Below are 14,932 nucleotides of genomic sequence, written 5' to 3'. Positions count from 1 at the left end.
AGAGAGAGAGAGAGAGAGAGACTGGGCCTGGCAAGGGCTTTTAAAACCTCAAAGCCGGGGGCTGGAGAGATGGCTCACCCGTTAAGAGCACTGACTGCTCTTCCAAAGGTCCTGAGTTCAAATCCCAGGAACCACATTGTAGCTCACAACCATCCATAGTGAGATCTGATTCTAGGGTATCTGAAGACAGCTACAGTCTACTTACATATAATAAATAAATAAATATTAAAAAAACAAACCTCAAAGCCTTCCACCAGTGATATACTTCCTCCAATAAGGCCACATTTCTTATTCCTTATAATCCTTTCAAATAGTACTACTCTCTGGCGACTTAGTATTCAAATATGTGAACCTATTAGGGCCATTCTTAGTGAAACCACCACACTCCAGTAAACACTCGAGTGGAGATCTTTAGCAGGAAGGGGGATTTGTACCCTCAGAGCTTAGGTGAGATCTGGGCTTGAGGAGAATCTGGGGAATGTTAGCAACAGTGTGCTCCACAGTCATTCCTTTCTTCTCAGATGTCTCAATTTCAGTGCAGGCCTCTCTGCCCGAGCAGGCCAGACATGCAGCCTGCTGATCACAGCCCTGGAAGAAGCCATTTGTGAGGCCACAAATGTGCTCAGGGGTGTGTAATGAGAATCTCGCGGAGGGAGATCACCACAGCTGCTCTCAAATGGTCACTAAAGGAAGTGTGGCATGTTTGCCTACCTGCCCAAAACAGTGACCCTATTCTTTCTGTAAGAGGGGCACACAGTCTAAATGGCTTCTTCATGCCCTCTCCATGGAGGAGACACATGAGATTCTCATCACGCGTGCTTTTTGCATCTTGGCCATATGCTACCTGCTCAGTCTCCAGCAACGGAGTAAGGGAAGACTGGACCACTGTGTCTTTAGCTACTGTGGCGCCGTGTTGAGCCTTACTGCCTCCTTCTGGGTTCCGTGTCCTCTCTAAACAGCCAACTTAGTGGATCTGTTGGGCAATATAATCTAAATTTTCTATTGATTAAATTTCTTGCTAACTTTTTTTTTTTTTTTCCATGTGGCATTACTACATAGACAGCCCAGTCTGGCCTTGAGCTTGTGACTCTTCTGCCTAAATCACCGAAGTGCTGGGTTTACAGTTACGCCCTCGAAAGCCTTGCCTCACCGTCGGCTCACTTGGCTGTGTCAGCTTTTTTATTGCACCAAACAGCAGTGACATCCCAGACTCCTGCCTGATTCTGCTCGGGTGTTTCCAATGATTTTGGCATTTTTAATTTGTCAACTTCCCCAACAACTGGGGGTGGAAGGTGGAAGGGAGGGACTCCTGAGGGCAGGCTCACGTCCGCTGTGTAGAGGAGGCTCATGACCAGGCTTCCTGTCTTTTCATTTACGAACATCTGTGAAGACATAGCAAGACTCTTCTCTTCACCAGGCACCTCTTTGCAAAGCCTCAAGCCTCATATACACACACCTGTGCAAGAGGCAGAGCGAAGAAGGAAAGACCGGCCAGAGGTAAGAGGGACGTGTTCAGTTTCCTTCTTTTAAGGAGCTGGAAGGGGCAGCCAGTGAGCTGGAAGGTTCTGGATGCGGTTCTCTGTTCCCAGTTGTGGTCTGTAGTTCTCCTGCATTCCTCTTAGAATTTGTCACAAACAGTGATCTCCCACTGGAATCATGAGCTTTGAAAGGCCCAGCAGTAAGTCATCCTCATCTTTGCCTGCCCCTGACCTCCCAAGCTTAGTTCAGTGCTCAGAGCAGTAGGTGACCTCCTTGAAACATCCCAGCAAGAATGCAAAGTCAGAGGGGGTAGAAAAAGCAGCTGGGACATGGTGGGGTGTGGGGGGCAATAGTGGAGACCCCTCTCCAGGAGAGAGAAAATGCAGAGAGAGTAAAGCAGAGGACTGAAGGTTAGAAGGAGGAAACAGGTATTGAGAATGGAGGAGACACTAAGAAATGAAAAAAGAAACAGAAAACACAAGAAAAACAGAGTGGACTATATGCAATTAAAAAAAAAAAAAACTTCGTTAAAAACCTCCACCAAGGATCGATCATACAATCAAGAACAATGTCAGCCACATGGTCCATTTTGGGCTCATTCAGTTTCTTTGTGTTCAGGTGAGCTGTTAAACTCTTGTTTTCTTCTGTGAAGTTTTAGGATTTTGGCTTGCTGTGTTTTGTTTCTGAGGTCTCATGGTGTTGTCTGGGCTGGTCTCAATACCCTGGGTTCAGGTGACACTCTTGTTTCAGCTTCCCCAGTAGCTGGAAGCAAGGCACATGCCACTCACTATGTCTGGGCTGATATTTAAGGTTTTTGAAATGTTCTAAGGGAACTCTGCTTTAGTTGTCCTGAGTTAGGAGATGGGGAAGGTATTTTATCAGAAAATGTTAAAACTGGCCCTTATCTATAAATTGCTGTAAAGGGATACTTTTTTTTTTTTTTTGGTAGACATGTTGTTAGAATAATTAATTCTAAGAGAATTAGTCTTAGCTACAGATCCCAGGGGCTTGGTACGAAGTGGGCACAAGGCAGGATTCTATTTCTTAAGATGGGGTGAGCTATTCAACTCTAGCCCCCTGTCTCCACACTCTCAGACCTTTCCCCTCTCCTAGAGCCACATGGTCTTGAAGTCATGCTGTGCCCCTGAATGTCCTTCAGTTCACAGACTTATTTTGTGGTCTCCTGAGGTTCATTCTGATCCTTCAAAATAGAAAGGTTCCATTTTGATAATTCAAAAATTCTACTGAGTGGAATAGCGGAATGTTCTGGTCTTGTAGGGAAGCAAGGCTGGGAGAACCCGATGAGGGAGATCAATGCTATTTAGCGTTCTGACCATTTCTGGTGCTATCTTAGATTCTGTAGGTTAATACAAAATGGCCGCCCTACCCAACTAATGAAAGATCCTCTGAGGAGTCAAATACCCAGAACCAGTTTTCCCTTCCAACCCAGGCCTTCATAGAAGAGCTTGCCTCTACACGGTCTCCCCCCACAACCAACTAGTTCTAGGCAGAGGCTCGAAGTGGCCTTGGGTCTTGCTCTTGACCACAGTGGTGAAGCACAGTGGTTGGAGTTGGGTGGTCATGCCTGGCACATTTTAGACACTTAGTAAACATTTGTTGGATTAAATACCTTGGATGGAGATGAGAAATGGGATGGCGGGGGGTGGGGGGAGGATGTATATGTGAGCATCCGTAGGGTGTGAATGTTCGGTGCTGCTCACAGCAGTGCTTAGACCTTTCTTTCAGAGACAAGACAAGCAGGGGTACAGATCCACCACCCACTGCCACCCACCCTCTGTGTGTGGGTATCCGAGGCAAAGGAGAGGGTGGCAGAGGGTGCAGCCACTGAACCACAAGGGTCGCTTAGAGGGTCACATCTCTAGGAAGTTTATACGAAGCTAGTCAGCAGAGGAAGGGTGTGCGGCGGGGGGCACATCCCACAACTGGGCCAGAGTGGGCTGACTGGGGGCCATGAGGAAAAGATGAAAACGCGTTCGGGACCACAGGCTGTCGCTGTGGTGGGGCTGTGCTGAGACCGTGCCCTCCTCTCCCATCTCTGGGGGCCCTGTGAGGGTGGCAGGAACCCCAAGCACCTTGAAAGGTGTGTGGTATGTATTGTCACTTGGTAACATCCCGTGTGGTCCCTATCTTGTTCTTTTGGTGTTGCATTCTCTGCATGCGACTTGCGCTCCAGAATCTCTTCATTTCTATGCCTCTCCTCTGTCACTTCTGACAGGCCCTGCGCTTTTCAGGTGTTGATGGATCCTGTGAAGGGTGGTTGTTGCTTTATTGACTTTTCTGAGTCTCTTTTTTCTTTGCTCCTGTCTTCCCTTGAGGCCTCTGTGGTTGGTTTGTCGTTGTTGTTTGTTTGTTTGGTTTGGTTTGGTTTTCCAGAAAAAATGCCCCACCCCCACCCCTGCAGCCAATGCCTCTCACATCCACCCCTCTGGTCCAGCCTATACTCTACAGCTTCCTGTCAAATCAAAGCTCCTTGAAGACTTGTTGGCCTGCCGGAAGCAGGCTGCTTGTTTACAGGGTAGAAGGAATCAGAGATCTTGGTGATTGTCTGAGGAGGGGAAAGAGGAGAAAGAAAAGATGGGGGCACTCCAAGGGGAAGAGAACAGTAAAGAGCGCAGCTCAGAGGAGGATACCCAAGGAGCTGAAGGCCGAAGCAAGAAGCATGGAAAAACAGATTGAGAAATGCAGACATGAGCAGAGATGGGGTGGGGGGTGGGGGGCACATTGTGGCTAGTCAGCTCTTGCAGCCTTTCCCAGGGGTGACGTACACAGGATGCTGCGCTTATTCTTTCTGAGTTACAGTACCTCTGGGGAGGCTGAGGATGTGGGAATCAAAGGCCAGGTCTCTGGGGTAGTGGCGGAAACCTAAAGTAGGCTGAAACCAAAGCAGGCTGTGGCTGGAAACCCACAGCCTCCTCCACTGAGCCAATTCCCAGGGTGCGTTGGTATGGTGCCAGGAGCTGGAGACAGATTCCAAGGGTATGGAGTGAGGGAGAGCCAGGAATGCCCTCGTTCCTCCAGCGTCTTTACCAGAGCAGCAGGAATTTAGATCCCAAGGAGGAAGAGCCCAATAGAGACTTGGTTTCTCTGTTAACTTCTCCTCGATAGGGATGGACACATTTGCTCATCAAGGTTCTCCATCCAGGGTAGGGACAGTGGGAAACCTTTTTGAAGCTAGGCTGCCCCATCAGCTCTTTCCACCCCACACCCTTCCCTTAAATGCTATGCAGGCCCTGGTCCAAGTCAACTGTGCCAGTTTGTGAGCCCCTCCATAACTATAATGACTAGTCTAATACCCACCTTCCTCAGAAACCTCTCTTTTGGCCATTTCTCTTTCTAGCCCTCTGTTTAAAACAAAATTTATTCTATCTATCTATCTATCTATCTATCTATCTATCTATCTATCTATCATCTATTTGTCTAGCCATTTGAAGCATCTTTGTGTTTTAGGTTCTGGAAGATTCCCCTTTCAGCCAGTGGAGGAACTGGACAGAGCTATTTCTCAGCTTCCCCTAGGCCATATTGTTAGAACAAATCCCCCGCACCTCCTCTGAGTGCTACGTTCCCATCAAGAATTATGTACTTGGGATCCAGATGGCCCTGTGGATAAAACCGCAAGTGTCATGACCATGACCTGACTTCAAGGGATTGTGTAGAAAGAGAGTGTTCTTACAGCATGAGGGACAGGGCTAAGGAGACTAACTGGTATGTTGAAGGGCACAGATGCTAGCAACAATAGTGAAGTGTTTTAAAAGGCAAAAATCATGTTTCTAGAAGCCAGAAAGAGTCTAACTTTTGGACAAGGACCCACAGGCGGCAGTTGTAATGGGGCAGGGCAGAGGGAGGATGGACACACAGCTTTTGGCATCAAACACACCCAGAAACACTGTAGTCTCTGGCTAGGACACTCCCCTCTCTTTTTGACATTTCTCATTGGCAGCCCCAAGTGGTCACTAGATGGCCAGGAAGCCTAAAGGGCGTACAGTCAGTAGCAGCCAGTTCCTTTGGTGGAATTTGGGTATAGACAGAATAAGTGCATGGTGGGGTAACTTGGCTCCATCCATACACTTTTTTTTTTGTTGTTTGTTTTTTGAGACAGGGTTTCTCTGTATAGCCCTGGCTGTCCTGGAACTCACTCTGTAGACCAGGCTGGCCTCGAAATCCGCCTGCCTCTGCCTCTCAAGTGCTGGGATTAAAGGCGTGCGCCACCACCACCCAGCTCCATCCATACACTTAGTGACTGGCCTTCTTTCTTAGGTTCCCTCTCTCCCCTTCTCCCTTCTTTCCTTGAAGCTACATTTCTGTAGTACTAAGGAGGGAACCCAGGGCATGCAAAGCAAACACCGTGCCCCTGAGCTATGTCCTCAGCCTTCAACGACCCATTTAAGGAACAGAATTAATGTACCGTGTATAGGAAGATGTACCAACGAGTTACTTGCCTCTGTTCATCCTATTTGGCTTAAGTTAAACGGGAACATTATCCACTTCCACTGGTGCCAGGCTTGTGCTGGCTTAAGGCAGCCTGAGAATGTCATCTCTGTCCTCCTCGAGTTCAGGCAGGGAAGGGATTATGTGAGATTATCACTCTCTCTTAAGGTGGCAGAGGAGACATGGCCAAGAAAGCATCAACAGGGAGCTGACTGAGTTCAGAAAGGGCAGATTGCTACAGGGCAACAAGCAAGGGTTAGTCAAGGGGACAGAAAAATCAGGCTTGGGGGAAAGAATAATAAATAACTCTTCATGAATATCTTGCCTCACCAGCTCTGGACCAGATCCCTGTTGAGACTCACCCTAAACAGTCACTTCCCTGAGCCCCACTTACAGCCTGGGCTGCTGGGTTGCATTGCTTGTGTGTATGTGCACCTGCCCTTGTGTGTGCGCGCTCGTGTGTGTGTGTGTGTGTGTGTGTGTGTGTGTGTGTGTGTGTGTGTAAACAACAATGATTCCACTCATCACCAGAACCAATTTCAACTCTCATAGCTTGCCTGTTAGGACTTATTATCAGCCCCTAAATACCTTCCCATATTAGCTCCCTGTGCTGTGTTAGTTCTTAGCACTTCTAGCGCACCCTCACACCTCTGGCAGCAAGGGACTGAGAATGGTCCTCCCCCTTCTCCTGTCTGCTGGCTGAGGATGGCCTTGAACTCCCGATTTCCTGCCTCTTTCTACCTTCTGTGCAGGGATTATCGGTATACACCACCACAGCTCGAACCACTACATTCCTGGTGCTCCTGAACCCGTGGCCTCACACCTGCTAGGCAGATACTTTCTAAGTGAGCCACAGTCTCAAACACCGCTTTTAATTTTTTTGAAAAATTTATATTAAAACATTGCTGTCAGGCGGTGGTGGCACATGCCTTTAATCCCAGCACTTGGGAGGCAGAGGCAGGTGGATTTCTGAGTTTGAGGCCAGCCTGCTCTACAGAGTGAGTTCCAGGACAGCCAGGGTTACAGAGAGAAACCCTGTCTCGAAAAACCAAAACCAAACCAAAGCAAACTAAACCAAAACAAACAAACAAACAAAAAAACCCATTGCCACTGTCGCCACAGACATATAGTGGTAGAGAGAACACTTGTCTAGTGTGTGTGGCCCTGAGTTCCATCTCAACAAAAAATGTTATCAAAAATGAGTATACTCAGCTGAGGACATAGCTTAGCTAGTGAAGGCGTCTGCTGCCAAGCCAAACCATTCGACTAGATCCCTAAGCCTCAAAATGGCGGAAGGCAACAACTGACTCCCACAAGCTGTCTTCTGACCTACACACAAGTGTGACATTTGATAAACAAATAGATAAATAAATAGATTTATAGGTAAGTAAATGAATAAATAAGGTGAAGAAAAAATGAATGAATAGCAAGCCCCCCCACTTCAGTAAGAGGCATGTTTTGCTTTCAGTTTGATGCTTTTCTCTTACTTTTTTTTTTTTTTTTTTGGTTTTTCGAGACAGGGTTTCTCTGTGTAGCCCTGGCTGCCCGGAACTCACTCTGTAGACCAGGCTGGCCTCGAACTCAGAAATCTGCCCTGCCTCTGCCTTCCAAGTGTTGGGATTAAAAGCGTGTGCCACCACCGCCCAGGTTCTCTTTCTTTCTTAATCGTATTTTTAGATGATTTCATACATTAGATGCCTGTAAATGCGTTCTGATTATTCAGCTCCCTTCATCTTCTCTTTCTCCTGAGTTGGCAACTCTCCTCCCCTTCCCAGCAAGCCTTGCTTCCACTTTTATCTCCTTTTTGGTTTTGTTCTTTCATGACCCATCCAGTTTAACTAGGGCAGCCCCAGAGAATGGGTACGGAGTGATCCAGTGCCCAGGCAGGACACCCGTGGCCACTGAACACCATGACTGTTCCTCTTCCGGCAGCTGCCTGCTGCCCATAGCTGCCTGATGCTCAGGGAGAGGTGGAGCTGTGGACTCATGAGCTCCTGCCCATCTACGACTGGGCCCAGTCGTGTGCAGGCTCAGTGGTTTAAGGCTGACAGGGGCCACGGCTTTCGATTGCACTTGGTCTTGGTGCAGCCTTGCCTTTGGCCAGCAAACAAGAGATGCATCAAAACCTAAATAAAGGGATGGGGTCCAGTTCAATGATAGAACGCTTGCCCGGCAGGTGCTCAGGGGTTGTGTTTCTGGCACCATGAAATGAATAAACAAGCCAACTCTGCAGCCTTGGTGCAAGGTCCATCTGTAAACCTAACATGTTAAATATTTGAAAATTACATTTATCAGGGTGAGGAGTGTGGCTCAGTAGTAGAACACATGTCTGGTGTATGGAATGTCTAGGTTATGTAGGTCCACTACTGGGGAAAAACCAACAAAAAAGTACAATATCAGTAAAGGTGATATGGTTTCCAGGTAAAAGAAAGCTATCTGGAAGTGGTTTACCAGAGTTTTTACGTAAATGTGTATGTGAACATATATGTGTGTGTATGTGTATGTGAACATATATGTGTGTGTATGTGTATATACACATAAATACGCATATATGTATATATACATATATATAATTTTTAATTACATGAAATGTTGTCAGTCTATGCTTATCCTTTAATTTTTGTTTATTTATTTTATGTGTATGGATGTTTTGCCTCCATGTGGGTCTGTGCACCACATGCATACCTAGTGCCCTGGGACTAAGTTCCAGGCAGGCGAGCAGTATGTGTTAAGAATTGAACCCAGATCCTTTGGAAGAGCAGCCAGTGCTCTTAGGGGCTGAGCCATTGCTGCAGTTCGTGTTTATACATTTAAAGCCTAAGTCTAGCCAGGACAAACATCTAAACTACAAAGAGATGTTTCTTTATACAGAGCCTAATAGTTTCTTTTATGAACTACTTGTCCAAAGCTTCAAATAATTAACAAAGCAACAAAACCCATTCATAATATTGTCTCTTAACCGGGAGGTGGTGGTGCATGCCTTTAATCCCAGCACTTGGAAGGCAGAGGCAGGCGGATTTCTGAGTTTGAGGCCAGACTGGTCTACAGAGTGAGTTCCAGGACAGCCAGGGCTACACAGAGAAACCCTGTCTCGAAAAAACAAAAAAAGAAAAAAAAAACCAAAACACAATATTGTCTCTTAAAACTAGATTTGAGTGTATGTGAGCATGTATGTTTGAGATAGCATATTTGTGTGTGTGTACATTTGTTTGAGTTAGTGTATTTGTGTGTGTGTGTGTGTGTGTGTGTGTGTGTGTGTGTGTGTGTGTGTGTATCCATGCCAGCTTGCTCCAGGGATTCTATATTCCTGCCTCCCAAAATGCTGAGATTACAAGTGTCTACCTGGCTCTTCAGGAAAGTCTGGCAGTACAAACTCTAGACCACACATTTACACGGTAAACACTTTATCTTCTGACCATCTCTCCAGTTCAAAATTAGGTATTTCTTAAGCAAAGACAGAACTCTCTCTCTCTCTTTCTCTCTCTCTCTTTCTCTCTCCCTCCCTCTCTCTCTGTTTGCTTTTTGTTTTTTGTTTTGTTTGTTTAGTTGGTCTGGAACTTACATAGAGTAGGCTGACCTTGAACATAGAGATCTACCTGTCTTTGCTTCCTGAGTGCTGGGATTAATGATGTGTGCCACCTGGAAGGACAGAAGTAAGTGGGTGGGTGGATTGGGGAGCATCCTCATAGAAGCAGTGGAAGTGGGGATGGGACAGGGAGTTTCCAAAGGGGAGACCTGGAAAAGGGAAAATATTTGAAATGTAAATAAAGAAAATATCCAATAAAAAGAAGAAAAAGAAGCTGGGCAGTGGTGGCGCATGCCTTCAGATTTCTGAGTTCTAGGCCAACCTGGTCTACAGAGTTAGTTCCAGGACAGTCAGGGCTACACAGAGAAACCCTGTCTCGAAAAAACAAAACAAACAAACAAACAAAAGAAAAAGAAACAGTATACATATTTATAAAGAACACATTAGTGTATACATACATGTATATGCATGTTAAATTTGTGCGTGTTTGTAAATCTACACATGTATGTTCCATGAATATAATAGTCTGCAGATAAACATTTAATGGTTGCCTCTCTAAAACCAAAACAAACAAGAAACCTGATGGTCAATATTTGGCAACTTCCGTGGTGTGAAAATTCCCACTGAGGCTGCTTTACCAGGACCACCAGGACCTGGTGATGTCACCCACTGTAGAGCTGGCGAAAAAAGTGCAAAATCAATTCTTGCCAATCACCGTGGGATGCTGCCGGTACGGTGATAGATAACATACCCCCCCCCCCCAGAAAAAGATGTGTGCCACCACCATCTGGCTATAATTTTATTAAAAGACTAATGGACCCCCCTCTTCATACTTGAGATAGGGTCTCGTATAATCCAGGTTAGCTTTGAGCTTACTATGTAAGCTCAGGCTGGCCTTGAACTGTCTTTTTTATTAAAAAAAAAATTATGTGTTGGGTGTTTGCCTGCATGTGTGAATGTATGTTGTACTGCCTGAGTTTGTGTGTCAACTTGACACAAGCTGGAGTTATCACAGAGAAAGGAGCCTCCCTTGAGGAAATGCCTCCATGAGATTCAGCTGTGGGGCATTTTCTCAATTAGTGATCGATGGGGGAGAGCCCCTTGTGGGTGATGCCATCCCTGGGCTGGTAGTCCTGGGTTCTATAAGAAAGCAAGCTGAGCCAGCCAGGGGAAGCAAGCCAGTAAGGAACATCACTCCATGGCCTCTGCATCAGCTCCTGCTTCCTGACCTGCTTGAGTTCTAGTCCTGACTTCCTGTGGTGATCAACAGCAATGTGGAAGTGTAAGCTGAATAAACCCTTTCCTCTCCGACTTGCTTCTTGGTCATGATGTTTTGTGCAGGAATAGAAACCCTGACTAAGACATATGCATGCCATGTGGTTGGCTGGAGCCTGCTGAGGTCAGACGAGGACATTGGATCCATAGTACTATAGTAGAATTACAGACATACCCATGTGGGTGCTGGGAATCGAACCTGGGTCCTCCATGGGAGGTTCGAGTGCTTGGAACTGCTGAGTCAACTCTCCAGGCGCTTTAGCTTTGTTTTTGAGATAGTGTCTCACAGTACAGTCCTTGCTGGCTTTGGACTTGTGGTCCTCCTGCCTTGGCCTCCTAGCTCCATCCACGTGGGTACTTCTGTGCCAGGGTAGGAGACACACGTGTGCCTCTGTGCCAGGGCAGGAGATGATAACTGCTCCCGTAAGTACCTAAAACCACAGTTTGTATTTGACAAAACCCATGAAGAGACTTATTTCTGTGTCTATGTCAGATGCTGCTGCTAGTGCTCAGGATGTCAAAATTGTTCGTTGGCTACCAACATCACAGTCTTAATTTGACATGGAGCTCTGTGGTACATTCCTGAAGGGTGTCCCCTTTAGCGTATGCAAATTAGGTTCTCTGGGTTGGTTGTAAAGGCCTGGAGAAGACAGAGAGCTCTTGTGTGCCCCGGGCCCAAGGAGTACCTGAAGACTAATGATTTCTATCTTCCTCCACCCCTGCCAGTTTTGCACACTCAGATCCCCGTCGACTCAACGAGGCTGCCATGTGCCGAGGCATCTCTTTTAGGCACTTGCTGCTCCTGCAGCTGCAGCTATGTAAGTTCTCTGACTTGGGGACCAGTGGCAGATGGTGCGGGAGGAGGGGCAAATGGGAAACCGCAAAGGCTGGCACACAGAGGGAGACAGCTGTTAACATCTGAAACATGACCTTCTTTTGTTTTGTTTTGTTTTTTCGAGATAGGGTTTCTCTGTGTAGCCCTGGCGGTCGGGGAACTCACTCTGTAGACCAGGCTGGCCTCAAACTTAGAAATCCGCCTGCCTCTGCCTCCAGAGTGCTGGGATTAAAGGTGTGCGCCCCCACTGCCTGGCAACATGACCTTCTTTTCTGTGTAGCACAACTCCTAGCTGTCACTCAAGGGAAGATGGTGGTGCTGGGGAAAGAAGGGCTTTCAGTGGAGCTGCCCTGCCAAAGTTCCCAGAAGAAGAATACAATCTTCACCTGGAAGTTGCCTGACCAGACAAAGAAGATTCTGGGACAGCAGGGTAACGGTGTATTGGTTAAAGGTAGGATTCCCTGTCCCCCCCAACCCAGGGAGGGAAACATCGAGATGAATGAACCCTATCCCTAGAGGTTCAAAGTCCCGTGATGGCTAGGCTCCACACAATCTCAGTGGACCTCTTTTCTGAGTTTCCCCTTTTCTAACTGCTGATGACACATGGCTTCTAGAATCTTAATTTTATTCTATTAATATTTATGACTTTAATGGACATTGCAAAAATTATCATATGAAGTACATGATTTCAAGAGCATTATTACTTCAGACCGTGAAGATGATAGGATACTTTGTTTACGCCTGTGAAAAGCATCAGCTAGTGATATAGAATGCCTGCCTAGAACATGTAAGGACCCTGGTCTGACTCCCCAGAAAAAAATCAATCAATCAATCAAACAACAACAACCACAAAAAAAAAAAAACAAAAAAAAAACCAACAAAAAAAACAAAGCCAAGTGGTGGCAGTGCACGTCTTTAATCCCAGCACTCAGGAGGCAGAGGCAGGAGGAGGATCTCTGTGAGACTGAGACCAACCTATTCTATAGAGTGAGTTCTGTGAGAGCCAAAGCTATGTAGAGAAACCCTGTCTTGAAACACAAACAAAACCAAACAAGCAAAAGACCTACACTCACATACACACACACACATACAAACAAACAATAGTGTGTGTCCTATGATTCTAGCATTACGAGGCTAAGGCAAGAAGCTGGTAAGCTCTGAGGTTGTACACCAAGACTGTCTCAAAATTAAATTTACTTACTCTTAAAAATGAACATATTCTAAGATGCTGTATAAAGCAGATGGATTTGGCTAAACTATGTGCACTGTCGTACTTTCTTTTTTCTTTTTTTGTTTTTTCAAGACAGGGTTTCTCCGTGTAGCCCTGGCTGTCCTGGAACTCACTCTGTAGTCCAGGCTGGCCTTGAACTCAGAAATCCACCTGCCTCGGCCTCCCCTTTGCTGGGATTAAAGGCACGCACCACCATCGCCTGGCTGTGCACTGTCTCTGAATGGCTGATGTTTGAGAAACACAGGGCTGGAGAGATGGTTCAGCGGTTAAGAGCACTGACTGCTCTTCCAGAGGTCCTGAGTTCAACTCCCAGCAACCACATGGTGGCTCACAACCATCTGTAATGGGATCCGATGCCCTCTTCTGGTGTGTCTAAAGACAGTAACAGTATGCTCATATACATTAAATGAATAAATAAAATCTAAGAAAACAGTTCTAAAAAAAAAAAAAAGACTGAGCTGGGCGGTGTTGCTGCACGCCTTTAATCCCAGCACTTGGGAGGCAGAGGCAGGTGGATTTCTGAGTTCGAGTCCAGCCTGGTCTACAGAGTGAGTTCCAGGACAGCCAGGGCTACACAAGAAACCCTGTCTTGAAAAACAAAAACAAACAAACAAACAAAGACTGAGTGGTGGTGCATGCCTTTAATCCCAGAACTTGGGAGGCAGAGACAGGCAGATTTCTGAGTTTGAGGCCTACAGAATGAGTTCCAGGACAGCCAGAGCTATTCAGAGAAACCCTGTCTCAAAAACTATTTTTTTAAAAAAATTTGGGTTGGAGAGATGGCTTAGCAGTTAAGAGCACTGACTGCTCTTCCAGAGGTCACGAGTTCAAAACCACATGGTGGCTCACAACCATTCATAATAGATCTGATGCCCTCTTCTGGTGTGTCTGAAGACAGCTACAGTGGGTTTTTTTGTTTGTTTTTTGTTTTTTTTGTTTTTTCAAGACAGGGTCTCTCTGTGTAGCCCCGGCTGTCCTGGAACTCACTCTGTAGACCAGGCTGGCCTGGAACTCAGAAATCTGCCTGTCTCTGCCTGGGATTAAAGGCATGCACCACCACTGCCCGGGTAGGTATGTATTTCTAGTTCATTTCTTTCCAATAACTACTTAATTCCTTATTCACCTATACTATGATTTACTTGACTAATTCCACATTGTTGGACATTTAGGCTCTTTGCAGTTTTGTTAGAACACCAGAGGATAATTTTGTGTCCTTGAATACATTCTGCAAATACCCTCTTTAAATTAAAGTATATTTTATTATTTTTTGTGTATGGACGTTTTACCTGCATGTATGTCTGGGCCTGCTGTCTGAGGACAATGAATGAGAATGTTGGAGCCACTGGAACTGGACCCCAGAGAGTCGGGAGCCACCATGTGGATGCTGGGATGGAACCTGGGTCTTCAGACTCTTATGAGATAGAGTGGGGTGAGGGCTACCATGCTAAGGTACACCCTTGAGTCACTACGCAATACAAGGGGTCTGGTATAAAGGGGGTTTACTGGGGAAAGGGATAGGAAAGGAAGAGGGACAGACAGACAGGATGGACAGGATGGACAGGAGCAGGGCTATGAGAACACAGAAGGAGGGACAGAGAAAAATGGAAAGGGGAACAGAGACTGGTGGGGAACATAAGAAGGAGGTAGAGGAGGGGGCGAGAGAGAGGTGGCTTTTTTTATGCATCCCACCCCTGGCACACCTGGGGATGGTGGCAGTAATAGATGATATAAACCATTACTAAGTCCCCTGGGGCAGACCAGCAGAATTGCCTGCTTGCTGCCATTAACTCATGATCCATCTCTCCAACCCCAAATAATATCCTCTCACGTATAGCCGTGGTGGTCTGAATAGGAATGGCCTCCATAGGCCCCTGTGTTTGAATGCTCAGTCGTCACACAGGAGTACAACTCTTTGATTGGATTAGAAGAGTCTGGAGGTGTGGCCTTGTTGGAAGAAGTGTGTCAACGGGAGTGGGCCATCTAGGTCCAGTCTCTTTCCCTTACTGCCAGTGGATCAGGATGCAGAAATCTCAGCTACCTCTCCAGCCTCTTGCTTGTCTCTATGCCTCCACCCTCTCCACCAGGATCATAAGGAACTAAGTCTCTGAAGCTATAAGCAAGCCCCTAATTAAACCCTTGC

At 46.4% G+C, this 14,932-nt stretch overlaps 1 protein-coding gene across 1 annotated transcript in view; it reads left to right on the top strand.

Moving 5' to 3' along the window:
* The first annotated feature begins 1,189 nt into the window (after positions 1-1,189).
* Positions 1,190-14,932, top strand: part of Cd4 (CD4 molecule) — a 28,069-nt gene continuing 14,326 nt past the window's right edge. The window contains exons 1-3 of the mRNA XM_031383385.1: positions 1,190-1,497; positions 11,453-11,544; positions 11,842-12,012. Coding sequence (XP_031239245.1) covers positions 11,493-11,544; positions 11,842-12,012 — 223 coding nt within the window. The 5' untranslated portion in view covers positions 1,190-1,497; positions 11,453-11,492. The remainder of the gene's footprint in view (positions 1,498-11,452; positions 11,545-11,841; positions 12,013-14,932) is intronic.

The sequence above is a fragment of the Mastomys coucha genome, unplaced genomic scaffold, assembly GCF_008632895.1.
Source record: "Mastomys coucha isolate ucsf_1 unplaced genomic scaffold, UCSF_Mcou_1 pScaffold20, whole genome shotgun sequence".
NCBI lineage: Eukaryota > Metazoa > Chordata > Mammalia > Rodentia > Muridae > Mastomys > Mastomys coucha.
The sequence above is the reverse complement of the archived record's forward strand: the minus strand, read 5'-3'. Positions and strand labels throughout refer to the sequence as shown.